The 15,098-nt window shown below is 39.5% G+C and overlaps 1 protein-coding gene across 1 annotated transcript in view; it reads left to right on the top strand.

Moving 5' to 3' along the window:
• Positions 1–4,732, top strand: part of Lhfpl1 (LHFPL tetraspan subfamily member 1) — a 47,581-nt gene extending 42,849 nt beyond the window's left edge. Inside the window, exon 4 of the mRNA XM_021188570.1 lies at positions 3,766–4,732. Within this exon, the coding sequence (XP_021044229.1) occupies positions 3,766–3,947 (182 nt within the window). The 3' untranslated portion in view covers positions 3,948–4,732. The remainder of the gene's footprint in view (positions 1–3,765) is intronic.
• The last annotated feature ends 10,366 nt before the right edge of the window (positions 4,733–15,098 follow it).

The raw sequence follows: 15,098 nt of genomic DNA, 5'->3' as shown, positions 1-15,098 counted from the left end.
GAGCTCACTCTGTAGACCAGGCTGGCCTTGAACTCAGAAATCCGCCTGCCTCTGCCTCCCGAGTGCTGGGATTAAAGGCGTGCGCCACCATGCCCGGCTGTTATTTTCATTTAAAGAAGCAAGTCTTTTCCTGACTCCAGAGTATATGTGTTTAATAAAAATATTCCTGCTGTTGTAATGAGGAGAACACCTGACAGGAGAGTGAAGAAACAGAAGGGAAATGCTGAGGGGCATGAAGTTACTTAGCAATTGGCACACCACAGGGATGGCTCCATCTCAGGGATGGCTCCTGACTATTCTGCAATGCTAGTGCATTTTAATAGGAGAAGCTAGAGGAGTAGTTCACTAGGAGTATGTTGTAAATTGATTTAGGTGTCTTAACTTTAGAGCTGATCAATAGAGCTGATCAAGTCATCAGATGTAACTTTCTGAGAGATTCAGAGTAAGGCTAAGAAAACCATAGGGAAGCACAATATGAGACTGAGAGTTAGAGATGTGGTTTAAATTCCTGCTTCTGCCTTTCTGCATTTGAGACATTTCATAAGCCTCATATTTATTTCTAAACCTTATATTCCAATCGGAATGGTTAGGATAATATGTGTGTGTCTGTGTGTCTGTGTGTGTGTGTGTGTGTGTATGTATATATTATTTATTATATATATGTATTATATACATGTATTATATATGTATTATATATAATATATATATGTATATATATATATATAATGTTGAATGTATGGATGAATTGAGGAAAACATCTCTCTCTCATATCTATGGAAAAATAAGACAAGAAATGACATAAAAATATTGGCAGATGACTTCAAAATAGACTACAGTGTATTCTCCCAATATGCCACCATACTTTTTCATGTTGAAGCCACTTTGGGAATAGGTACACTCCTTCATCTAAGGAGGTATTTCTAGCAAAACTATGCCTTTTAGACAGGGAACATTGAGAAAGGTGGTGGTTGATGCAGACAAATTATAACAAAGTGTAATGATATAGATGATTGAAAAAAATCATAAAGTCTTGAATACCAATGTCTTAGTTTTTACGCAACCTATAAAAGAAAGCATGTAATATGTGGGGGGTCACGATTCTAGAGGGTTAGAGTTCATGACCATTACAGTGGGAAGCATGGTCATAGGCAGGCAGGCATGGTGCTAGAGCAATAGCTGAGAGCTTACATCTGATCCACAGGTATGACACAGGCAGAAGTTAACTGGGAATGACATGACTTTTGTAACCTCCAAGTCCACTGACTAGTGACACTCACTTCCTCCATTAAGGTTCCACCTCTTAATCTTCCCAAACAGTTCCACCAACTACAGACTGAACATTTAAATATATGAGCATATAAGAACCATGTTATTGAAACCATATAGCTAATTAAAAAAAAACTGTTCTAAAAGTATTTTTTTAATCCCCACTTTCATCTTTCTGATAGCATTGGTAATGTAGTTTTCCTCATTATTTTGGGCTGGGACCACAGAGGTTTATGAAAAGTTTTATGATTGCCTAGGACTATTGACAAAGTACTATTCCTTAGAATGACTGCTATTCTGCACTTGTCAAGACAGGGAATAAGGGAATGGCTATTCAAGCTCAAAAGGAAGGAAAGATGATTGTATGACAGCCTCCTGTGAGGGAATTAGCTTTTGGTAGCTCAGAGAAAGTTCATGGAGGTAATTAATGAAATCTTATAAGCTATAGCACATTGACAAAACAGAAGAGTGTGATGGCAAGTGTATATATACATACAGATTCATGTGAAGGAACCATTAAGGCAGAGGAGACACAATGTACATAGGCTTTAGAGTAAGAGGATTACGGAACACTTAATACATCAATAGAATATTACTTTGGATTTTCAATGTCATTGAAAATTTAGATGAGAGAATTTTGTGTTGGTGTCTGCAAGTTCAAGTGCATCCAGCTTCAAAATGTGGTTAGAAAAGATCTGACATCTTGAAATTGTACTCACTATGGTATTAAAAGACTAGAAGCCTCAGCAAAAAAGTATCAAAGACATCATTTACTGTGAAGGGAGGAACGGGCAGATCAAAACTATGTGAAATGTAAAGTTACCTCTCAACATTTTCTCCAGCAGAAGAAGCCATATATGGGATGCTAAGGTGAATTCAGGGTTCTCTACTTGGCTGGGATGACTTGGGCCTATGGCAATGAGGCAAGGAAAGCTTCCAGTAGATGGCATATCCTGAAGAGTCTTCTTTGTAATATATGAATCAGTAAACAAGAAGACAGAAGTTGGTATTTTTCACAGGAGAGAAAGCATGAGCAATGACTTGTGAGTGTAAGGACAATTGAGGTGGGAAATTTAGTGAGTGAAAAAGCGTTATTACTTGAACCCATCTTAAACCCATTCCATGAAACATTAGGTAATCAATTTAAATAAAGAAAAATAATTGGTGTTTTTTTCAAATGTAGGTTTGAAAATACAAGTTGCCATAAATATCTGTCTCAGCATTTTGGCTTGTAGTCACACTAGTTTTCTGAAGACTTTCTGTAGGGTAGAGACATATCACTGCCTGTTTCTCCTCCTAGGACCTCTCTACAGATTTGTATAATTAGGCACCTACCATCATTTCCACAGTCCTATGTGCTCAAGCATTTCATTATAGCAGTTAGTCACTCTAATAACTCATTAAATAACAGCTCTTTCTCTGGCCATTAATGTTTCCTCAAAGATTTTTACTAAAAGCATTGATCTGTCAAAGAAGGTGACCTACTTTTATAAAATGGTACGAGGTGAGGTGAATGTGTTGGAGCATGTGACATTTTCTCTTACCATTCAAATGAAAGCTACTCTCCTATAAACTTACCTTTGATGCCAATATATACTTTCTAATAAGTATTAAATGCTTAGGGTAAAATAGAGACATTGTAAAAAGAAAGGGATGTGCTTTTTCTTTCTGTTTCATCCCCTGATGTTTCAGGACAAGGATCTCTTACAGAAGCATATAAATGGTAGTACATCTCTTTGGTTAAAAGTGTAGTGCTTGTGAACAGTCATTAAGCATGGTCTATAGTCCAACTCTACTGCTTTCTAGCTGTGTGAGCATTCCGAGCCTGTGCCTTGTCTGCTGCATCATTTATAAGAAAAAAAGTATCTGGTTCATGAAGTTGCTGTCACGATCAATGAGGTGTATGTATAAAGAACATAATATAATGTTTGATACACTATTAGCTGTCTCTTGTTGTCATTGTAATTACTATTGCGGCAATGTCACCACATGCACCAGTCTTAGGTTCCTACTCTAACTGGAAATATACTTTTATAAGGTCTTGCTAAGGCATGGGAGAGCAAAGAACTAAGGAGGAAAAAGAAAACTCAGCTTACATCACTGTTTTGGTTCTTATGTTAACCATCTTATGCCAAAGCAGATGTATCAAAAATATACCATTTTATAAGGGAAAAATCTCATGGGGTCATACTCCTAGACCAAGAACTACAGGTAACTAAGAGATGTTGAGAGTAGGGGAGAAATAGTCTTCCCCCAATGGAGGACTTCCTTAATTGTTTATCCAATTCCAAGTGGGCAGTCATGTAAACACACACACACACACACACACACCAAAAAGAAAAAAGAACCCACAATCACTAGTAAGTAGGGAAAATGAGGAAATAGGGCTTGGGAGAAAGGAAAGGTATTAGATGGAAATTACATGTTAATTAAAAATATAATTTCAGAGATATATGAGAACATAAACCAACATTTATATTTCTCTCTTTGTTTTCACAGGAACCTGTAGACTTGGCTGGGCCTATTACTGTGCTGGGGGTGGAGCTGCTGCAGCCATGTTGATCTGCACCTGGCTCTCTTGCTTTGCTGGAAGAAACCCCAAGCCAGTTATGTTGGTGGAGAACATCATGAGGAATACCAATTCTTATGCCATGGAGCTTGATCACTGCCTCAAACCTTAAGCTTTGAAAGATTTACTAAAGAGGGAAAAGAGACCTGAAAGGATGTACTAAGTAAGCCAAGGCAGCCACCTACTAGTCATATACCCTAGTGCTTGCATGCTCTTTACCCATGTGTCACTCATTTTCATGTTCCCCCAAAACTCTAAGTCCATGGCTATTTAGACAACTTTTCAGCACAATGATTCAAACATTCCCTGGAAAGAAGTTTCTTTTGGTCACCCAAGTCACTCTGAGTACCTTTATGTAAAGCAAGATCCTTACTTGAAAAATTACCAAATAACCAAGAAACTCCTCAGCATTCTATAACATGTACTTCCCACTTACTTTAAAGCATAGATTCTATTCAGGAGCAGTAGTACTCAAGAGGCATTGGAAGACAGACTAAGCTATTTTAAACAAATTAATTTGCATGGCTCTCCCCCTAATATTTATTGCTCCTCACAAGCACATCTCAAGAATTACTATTCCGAACATTTGTGAACTTCTCAGGCCTATACTTTGTTTCATTTTTTTTCTTTTCTTTTCTTATGCAGGAGAAAGCTTGGTAGAAAGGTAACTTTCAGTGGGGTAAACACTAATCATGTTCACGTGCATCTAATATGGGGCAGCTTTCACATTATGCTATAGAATATTCATAGGAGTTAATTTTCTACTCTTGCTGGGTGACTGGTATCAAAATATAGTGGCAAGTGTTCATTAAACTATTCTAGCTAGAGGAATGTTGTTCATTGAGTCTAACATTTTTCAGGTGTTCAATAAATATGAACTCCCAGTGATGACGGCAAGGATGTGTTTGCTGTATTCTTCTTGAAAGTTTTATCCGAGCTTTTTATGAGAGTCTAGGAAGTCTGCAATGACGTTTGTCCCGGTAACCATCTGTAGTGTGATGCAAGTTTCTCTGCCTACTTTAATTACTGCTCTTCAAATCATCTCCCCTCCATCTAGGCTAAATTTGATTATGAGAGAATACAGCCATGATGTCACCTAGGGCTAAAGTGATCTAGGCTGGTGGATGGTGTAGAACATGGTGTCTCCTGGAGAAAAGAAAATCAGACTCACCCCTTCCAACAGATAATTAAGGCCAGTGCTACTATTTCATATCTCCAGTTTTTGAGACTAGGGAAGGCCTAGAGTTCAAAAGGCTAATTCATCTGTTTCTATTCTTAAACACTCCATTACGGATTTGGTCCTCCAAGAGGGGAAAAAAAACCCTTACAATACTGGCTTCATCAATTGTAGATCATCTCATAAAGAGTCAGAGTCCTTATACTTGCCTCATATATGTAAATTAATTAAAACATATACTCCATTCATAGTCATTCATAATTCGCTCATTTAGTCTTCTGCTTAGGAGCCAATCCTTAATTTGTCCACATTCTGTACCAAGCATAAGGGTTAAATGATGAAAACAGTCTCTGCTCCATCTTCATCCCTACACATCTTGTAGGCAGAACAAATTTTGGGTTGAAGGTATTTTGGGTGGGTTCATGTCTGTATCCCTTCACTGAGTCCACTCTGCCTACAGGAGGTGGATACCGCAGGCTCCATATCTCCCACTGCTATGAGTCTCACAAGTGTCACTCTCATAGACTTCCATCCCAGGTCTCTGGCATGACCCCATCCCATAATTTCCTTTCACTCTCCTGGCCCTCTCTTCCTGGTTCTCCCCATACCTGATCTCCCCCTTCTCTTTCCTTCCTCTCCCACCCAGTTCCCTCCCTAGAGGGAGGGGCCTTGTGAGATGTGGATTGAGAGGGGGGAGGCTTTGATCAGGATGTAAAGTGAATAATTAAATTGATTAATGGAAAAAAGAAAATAAAACATACACTCATAGAAAACAATGATTAAAACAAATTTTCACCTTAAACGGAATAGTGGTGAGTTTTTGGTGGCATGTCAATAAATAATTGTCAATGTGTTAAGTGCTAGGAATGTTAAAGTCGGGGAGGAGCGGTTAAAGGATCAAAGAGCAACCACAAAGCTAAGTTAGTCACTTAGGGGATCACGGTGAAGATTATTTTCTGAGTGATGACTAAGATGGGGTTGAAAGATGAAGAGAAAGAGCTAATCAAAGACAAAAAGTGCACAGGGATAGCATGAGGATGAAGACCAAGCTTACACACAAACTGACAAAGTGAAGCTGGAAGGGAAGAGTAGCTAGATTCTGTACAACACAAAGCAATGGATCTGCACTTTCACCTAAAGCAAGTAATGTGAGTGCATTTGTGCTTTTGCAAAGATCTACAGCAAGGAGAATTACAAAGGGTAGGATGAGAGATGCTAGAGCTGTTTTCATAATCTAAGAGCCAAGTGAATATGCTGGGAACGAAGAGTGGAAATGAGCACTGAATACAAGAAAGGTACAGGTTGAGTCTCTCGAAGTCCAAAATCCCAACTCCAAAACAGTTCCAAGTGTAAAGCAATTTAAGTTCGATGTCTTCAGAAAGAGCTTCCAGAGAATTTCACACTTGGTGGTGTTTTGAGATTAAGAATGAGGAATTTATATAATCTATGCCAACATTCCAAATCCAAAGAACTCTGAAAATTCAAGGCCAGCCTCGACTGTATAGTAAGCTCAATACTAGAATGAGCTACATAAGATGTGTTTTCAAACACAACATAACATAAGATACATAATAAAATATAGTACCTTAAACACGTATATGTACTTGCTATTTATTTTCTTAGACATAGGTCATTTTGCTTTCACTAGGGTATACTAGTAATGTTTAAAGACACATGCACATGATTTTTGTTTCCCATGTCAACAGTTTATATGGTTGTATGCTTTTATTTCTGAATTTACCATAAGGTTGTGGGCAAAGCTGTGTTTTATTCTACTCTTCAGTTCACTTTTCCTCATGTCACTAAAACATTAGACTAAATTTTTGTTCTCATATGCAACATTTCCAAAGGGTTCCAGTCATGCTGGACTTTGAAGGATACTTTTAGTTGGATTTAGCTTGTTTACTACGTAATTTTTTAAATTGAAAAAAAAAATCAATTGGGTCACTTATGCTCCGTTCTGTGCCTAGAAAGGCAATCTCCTTTGTCAACACATGTAGGTGAGGCCAAGTGAAAGTTTACAGTGATCACTTTGGAATGGGGTGATACCAAGATGGAGATTATAGGACATAAGCAAGTGATGTTCCTATTCATGTAAAAAATGAATTGTTCCTAGGTTAAGCATGTTGATTAGATGTTCTGAGGAGTCCATTGCAAACACTTGCCCTAAGTAAGATGACTCTGTTTAGGTAAAGCAAAACTCTAACCAACTCAACCATCTTATTTGTTTTATAAACACTCTAATACAATCTTAAGACAGTGCACTATATAAAGAACACGTTCAATAGACAGGAAAAGGCAGATCACTCTCTTAGAAAAGTCAATTCAACTAGGTGATTTCACTTTACAGGCTATGGAACTGTCTGGAATTCTATGGGACAGAATCTGTGCAGGTGAGTGTATACACTAGTATCCTGAGGCAAACACTGTTAATACTCAAGGAGTTTAAATGAGATAACTATAATTAAAGAACCATTTATGATGGTGCATGTAGGGTAAAGGGTATCTACAAGCAATAAAAACAAACAAACAAACAAACAAAAGCGAATGTCAGGCATGCACATCCTATTTTTAAGACTAAAGAAGCAAAGAAAAGAAATGACATTATTTGAATGCAGCAATGACTATAATGGGAGGAAAAGGGCGACCTGATAGGAGCTGTGGCTTTACATAGCACAATCCAGTTTCTGTGTAAATGAAACACAAAGGGAAGGTAACAAAGGATGAACAGATTATATCCCTATCTTTCTGCTGTCTGATATTTACCCAGTGGTCACCATTAACCAGACTCAGCCATATGATAAATGGCAAGGAAATCTTTGGCTATTGTCCATTGAGGTCAACTTCCTCTGGTACAAAGTATGGCAGGTTAAGATCAAAGAATGGTGCTTGGTGATATATGCATAAATGGAAAACAGTAATTCTATAAGTGGTTTGTACTTCCCTAATTTAACATTTCCTATTACATTGTTTTCAAAGAAGTATCTATTTAGCTGCCCTTTCAGCCCAGATATCTGAACAAAGTGAAATAGTTGCACTGGTGGGGATGGCAGTGAGGGTGGGGACTGATGCTAAGAAGTATGGTGCTAATTTGAAGGAATATTAGAGGATAGGGACTGGGAGGAGTGGAGGGAGGGAAAACGGGTCAGGGTGTATGGAAAAAAGGAAGAAAAAAATTAAGAAAGTGTTGTAGGTAGAAGACAGAATGTTTCTAGTTAAATGGACCATATTTTAAAAGGATTTCTCTTCTTCTGAAGCAGTCAGTCCTGAACAACTCCATTTTCACCATGAATGGAAAGTTTCCATGCTTGTACCTGGTTGCTTTCTACTAAGTCTTGTTCTGTCATAATTGTTGGGAGTAGCCCAGTTTCTCCCTACCTGTTCTTGTCTGGAATTGATTCTTGAATAGTAAATCTGTCTCTTCTGGCTACAGTTGTGAGGAAAGGAAAAAGAAACTATGGTCTGATGGGATTCTGAATGAGTGAAAAAGAGACCTCAGATATCCTATAGTTTGAGCAAGAATGCTCCTGTGAATCAGATACCTTAAATTGCCAAATAAACCTCATTATAAAGGAGCATCTGATCCCTTCAGAATGTACCAGAGATATAATAGAAGTCAACATTTTGTCTCTATAGCAAGACAAATGAACCTATTAGGAAAGATCTTTATTTAGTTCACAGTTGTAGATGTTCATGGCCATGATGCATGCATTGGCTTAGCTTTATTCAAGACTCCTTTGGGGGTATCATATTAAAGATAGAGAGCATCAGTTAAACTTAAGAGTATACCTTGGTACTGAATCTAGAGACCCTAGTTTGGACTCAGGTTTTTATAATAATTTGTTTTCATGAAAACTACAAGATAACCACTTGAATCTTAAACCTTCAAAGGGTATATGGATCACAACACTCAAGAACATCCCACAATGTCCATCCCATTAAAAGAGTCTGTGTCCCTTAAGGTAAGTTCTCCATTCATGGACCTTAGGTTGAGAGGAAACCACAGCTAAGCCAGGGCAAATGTTTTCTTAGAGTCTAGGATTCACTCTCCATAGCAATACAGGTATGAGTCAGTTTCAAGATTGATTTTTTTTAATCCCAAGACAGCTTGGTGATGGGGAAAAAAAAAGAAGTTTCAAAGAAAGTAATAGTGGATGCATTTTATAAGAGGGGGGTGGCGTCTTACTTGGTGGCCTGGGGGGGGGGGAAGGTGTGCTATTTCTAGAACTCACAATCAATCTCCAGCCAGGCCCAGTAAGCAAGATCCTTCCAAGAAGTCATCTCCACCCCAGGTCCTTGGTTTGAGAATATTTTCAAAACTGGAGGGGGTAGAGCCAAAGGATAATTTATTGCTGGCCCGTCTCTCCATTTTAGAGAGAAGCATTTGCAGTTTCAATTTTCTTTTTGTCTACTTATGAAATTAGATTCTCCCAGGGTTGATCTCTTTTCTAAACGCATCAAACCCCCACTGAGTTCTCAAAGCTAACAGCAAATAAACAGTTGCTATGTGTGCACACAAATGATTTAGACTTTCATTATACAGAGCTGCTGATATGTAAAGCGGTAGAAGTAGGAGGAGACAAAAAAATGTTTGCTTGGTTTTGACTGCAGCACTGTGTGTTGCTGCTTCTCCTTCTTCAAAAGGAAGCCCTGGAGAACAGTACATGGGAGGGAGAACATGGATGCCAGCCTGTAAGCATGCGAACCGTACCCTGGTATTGGCTCTCTGTTGTATAGCCCCACTGCTATTTAAGAGGTGCTAGGCAGTTATAGATGGGAAGTATAAAGATCAAGATCATTAAAATAGGGTAAATAATGAACTAAACATCTTCCTTGCAGAAAAACAGTGTTGATCTTTCTTTCTTTGTACTGTATGTGTTAAAGGGTTCTCCTCTCAGGCAACAGGGCAAACAGGGTAGCTCTGGTTTTATAATCAGACAGATCTCTGTCTAATATGAAATATTGCTTAGCTGTGTGTCCTATGATAGTTTACGTAATTTTTCCAGTTTCTAAACTTTCTAAAACATGCTGCTAAATAGTGATTGTCTTGATTGCTACTCCAGCAGTCCTAGAAAGTTTTAGTCACCCAGTGGCATTCCATTAAGCTCTGCAATAGGCTATGTGCTTCAATGTGCACCCACAAATGAGAAACACTGAATAAAATATTTGTGATGCCCAAATTATTACCTCAAGGGAAATTATCTTTGAACTCCAGACTAATGTATCTAGCTACTTTTCCTACTCCACATGTCTATTTGGATGTCTACTAGGCATGGCAAATTACAAATATTCAAGCCTTTGTTCCTAAAACTTCTCTCTCCTCCTTTCTCTCTCTTCCTCTCCCTTTCCCACTCCCTCTCCTTCTCTCTCCAGGATTTAGCTGTGTAGCCCTGGGAGTCCTGAAACTTACTCTGTAGACCAGAGGCTAGATTTGAACTCACAGAGATATGCTTGCTTCTGCCTCCCATGTTCTGAGATTAAAGGCATGTATCACCATGCTCAGTTCTAAAACTACTCTCTAATTAGCGCTATATTTGTAAATAAATGGCATGAATCTTAGGTGCTTTTCCAGGCTACATTATGTCTTTCTTTCCTCCTCTGTCTATGCTTAACTTCTTCTCAGACAGGACTGATGATCACATCCAGGGAGCTGTTTGTGCCAATCATGCACAGTCTCATTGAGCTATACCCTGTGGTCAGCATCCTCATACTGAAATATTCCAGTGCACATAGTTCTTTTTGATATACAAAATCTTCAAGGTATTTCATCTATATGCTTATTAGGCAGTGATTTAAACACATTGCGTTAATCTGTTCTAAAAAGAAGTCAGGAATTTTCTCTCTTCCTCCTTCAACTAGATATTCCAGAAAATAGGTTGAGAGGAGACATCACAGGCTGTCAAATAAAATGCCCAGTGTCTGATATGAGTTACATAGTTTTAAGATGTTGATGACTCGGGTCCTGCTCCAGTTTGCTTCCTGTCAATGTGTTAAACACACTGACAAAAGCCATGTCAGGGAGGAAAGGGTTTGTTTAGCTTAAATGTTCTGATAACAGTCCATCATTGAGGCAAGCCAGTACAGGAACTCAAGTAAAGCAATTAATTGGAGACCCAAACTGAAGTACAGATCATAAAAGAATGCCGCTCACTGACTGTTCTCCATAACTTGTTGTGGTGGTTTGAATAGGAATGGCTCCCACAGACTCATGTGACTGAGTGCTTGGCCTATAGGGAGTGGCACTTTTAGGAGGTTTGGCCTTGCCAGAGTAGGTGTGGCCTGATTGGAGGAAGTGTGCAAATGTGGGGGCAGGCTTTGAGGTCTTAGAAGCTCAAGCCAGGACTAGTGGCTCACTATCTCTTTCTGCTGCCTGCAGATCAAGATGTAGAACTCTCAGCTCCTTCTCTAGTACCATGTCTGCCTGTAAACTGCCATGTTTCCCACCATCATGATAATGGACTAAACATCTGAAACTACAAGCTAGCTCCAGTTAAAAGTTTCCCTTTATAAGAATTGCCATACCCTGTAGGTGGAACAACAATATGAACTAACCAGTACCCCCTGAGTTTATGTCTCTAGCTGCATATGTAGCAGAAAATGGCCTCATCGGCCATCACTGGGAATAGAGGCCCCTTGGTCTTGCAAACTTTATATGACCCAGCACAAGGCAAGGCCTGGGCCAAGTAGTGGGAGTGGGTGGGTAGGGGAGCAGAGGTGGGGGGAGGGGTATAGGAAACTTTTTGGATAGCATTTGAAATGTAAATAAAGAAAATAATAATAATAATATATATATATATCAAATTTCCACACCTCACTGCTGGAGAACACTGGAGGATTAGTCTCTAGAGAAAATAAGAAGATGATCTAGGAGGCTGGAGACAACAAGCTAAATTATGGGCGATGGAACTGTACTAGTGACTTTTAGGTAGCTGTGGCTGTAATATTGCCATGACTAACATCTTGAAAGAACAACTTAAGGAGAGGGAGGGCTTCATTTCACCTATGAGCTTCATTCGTTTCCGTGGTGGTTTGGTAGAATGTCACAGTGACAGGAGCAGGAGGAAGCTGTTTACCTCATGTTGGATGGGAAGCAGAGTGACAGAGAAACTGGGGGATGATGGTCTAAAGGAATGCCCCAGTGGCCCACTTCCTTCAATATGGCCCTGCTTCCTAGATTCCAGTATCTCCCAAAACAGCACCACCCATTTGGGGACCAAGCTTCCAGCATAAGAGTGTAGGGGGGAACATTTATGTGTCCAAAAATAACAGAGACCATTCTGGAAATAAGAGAGATTAAACAAAAATAAATAAGAATTGCCATGATCATGGTGTCTGTACACAGAAATGGAAATGATAACTAAGACATTTGCTCAGCCTGCCTTCTTATACAATTCAGGAATGCATGCCCAGAAGTGGCACTGCCTACAGTGGGCTGGGCTCTTCTACATCAATCATTAATCAAGAAAATACCTCTCCAGTCTTCCTTTTTTAATTAGTTATTTTCTTCATTTACATTTCCAATGCTATCCCAAAAGTCCCCTATACCCTCCCCCTGCCCTGCTCCCCAACCCACCCACTCCTGCTTCCTGGCCCTGGTATTCCCCTGTACTGGGGCATATGATCTTCACAAGACCAAGGGCCTCTCCTCCCTTTGATGGTTGACTAGGCCATCCTCTGCTACATATAGAGACTAATCTGATGGAGGCAATTGAGGTTTTCTATGTGTAGATGACTCCAGCTTGTATCAAGTTGACAAAACCTTAACCAGAAAAGGTCCCAGAGCAAACCCCTCCAGTATTACAAGCTATTTCCTTGATTATATCAGAAAGGACCTATTGCTGATGACAGCATACACTTGAGTAATAGGACATGGAGAAATTAAGATGGTACCTGCCTAAATGCTTCATCCCTACTGGCTAGTTTTCAGAGTGCTGGAAGATACTATGTACACCACAGGGGCAGAAATGTCAGGAGGCTTATCCAGCTATGAGCTAAAATAATGTCTGAGCTGGCAAGACATGTTCACTGATTCAATAGTTGTATGAGTGTTGTGGAAGTATCCAATCACTTTCTGATTCTGTTCTATAGGACAGAACTCAGGTCTGATAGGATTAGCTGGGTCCAAAATCTGTGACTTTATACATAGATCATATGCTCTAGGAGAGAACCAAATCCTATTCTTCTGTCAAGTGTACCTATTATTAAAATAGTCCCTAAGCTGTTATCTTTACAGACATCAATTAGGAGCATCTCTCATCCTACATCAGACCTTTTGTAGTATCTGTAGATTTCATCAATTAGGGGCATCTCTCATCCTACATCAGACCTTTTGTAGTATCTGTAGATTAATACAAAGATCTATGACTGGTCGAAAAAATAGGAAACTTTGGAGTGAGCAGCCCTAAATTGGATATCTCCATTAATACCCACCCCTCCCAAAACTCTGAAGATCTGGGATGGTCACGGAGCAGAAAACAGATATAGTAAAACCAGAGAGAGTAGAGAACAGTAGCAAAACATTATTGTTGGGCATGATAGAGTCTTTCCATATATAAAACTACAGGATTGTTACAAAATGGTACAAGATCAAAACACACAGAATCCCCGCATAGAGAGGAGAAGATTTCAGAAGTGCCACCCTGAACTGAGAAGCTATTGGCAATTTATGGTTGTGGTGGGAGGAAAGGTGTGAGAGACTTGACCATGAAAGAACTTTGTAACTTTGGGCTAGAAAAGCCATTGAGTGTTGAGACCACAGTGGATTGGTCTATGGTAACCTGGGAGAAAAGAATGTTGGAAGCAGTGCCATAGATTGAGGCCTCGCTTGAGAAGTTTTAGAAGGAAGTTTAAAGACTTTATGAGGGCTTTTTTGCTATTTTGATGTAAGATTATGTCACGCTGGTCATCGGAAGCTAAAGAATCAGCTGTGATTAACAAGATCCATGAGCTACTAAAGTGAAAGCTTTGATTTGCTGGGACACTCAATGCTGGTCAGCTGGAGCTGAGAATTTAGCTGTGATTAAGAAAAGATCAGTATCATTGAGGTGAAATCTGGGACATGTCTCCTGACAGTTGGTACATAGAAGCTATGTTTTAAATTCGGCCAAGGTTGTACTTTGAGTTGGCAGCTGAACTTGGTACTTGGAAAGTCACCAAGATGGTACTGGTTTTTAATGAAGTCATGGAGTGTGGGACATGCCATCATTGAAGGTGTAATCAGAGTATCAGGGGAAGCCCCAGGATTAAAAGGATCATGAAGAAAAACTTTGCACCATGAAGAGAGTCCAGGAGAGGCTATTGGTGGAAGTGCAGCCCAGATGCAATAGAAGACCCCAGCATTTTGGGGATTCCAGTATCATGGGATGACTACCAAGAACAGCAATGTCAGTGGAGTGTATCCAGCCAGAGTCTAGAAGACAAGCTGTGCGGTGCTGCAGAGAGCAGAGCCAGAGAAGTGATCCTCTTTGGAGGAATCCAGAAGACCATGGAATGGATGCTAGAAATTGGACATTGAGTTATTTATACTGTTGGAGTTTGGTTTTCCTTTGTCTAGATTATAATTGTGTCATGGTACCTCCCTCTTGAAGTGAGAAGGTATTTAATTTAATTTTGAAAACGATTTGGGATTTTAACAGAGATTGGATGTTTTAAAGAGACTGAAATTTTAGTGTGTTTGAATTTATAAAGACTGGGGGACTTTTATTAAAGTTATTTGTGTTTTTAATGTGAGTTCTTGGGGATGAGTAAGAAAGGAAATATTGGCCAGGGGGTGGTGGCACATACCTGATAAGCTGGCAGAGCTCTGAATTTGAGGCCAGTCCGGTCTAAAGAGCAAGTCAAGGAAAGCCTGGGCTACACAGAGAAATCCTGTCTTGAACCACTATCACCCCTCCCCTCACACATTAAAATAAAAATAAACAAAAGGTTGTGACTTAATAGTGATGTGTTTGTGTGTCCGGTTGCCAAAGAGTCAGTTGTACCAGCTAGTCTTGTCAAATTGACACAAACTAGAGTTATCTGAAAGGAGGGAACCTCAACTGAGAAAAGGCCTTCATAAGGTCCAGCTGTAAGGCATTTTCTTTTTTT

The sequence above is a fragment of the Mus pahari genome, chromosome X (assembly GCF_900095145.1).
Source record: "Mus pahari chromosome X, PAHARI_EIJ_v1.1, whole genome shotgun sequence".
In the NCBI taxonomy this organism is placed as follows: Eukaryota; Metazoa; Chordata; class Mammalia; order Rodentia; family Muridae; genus Mus; species Mus pahari.
Note: the sequence above shows the minus strand (reverse complement) of the source record. Positions and strands in the feature narration are given on the sequence as shown.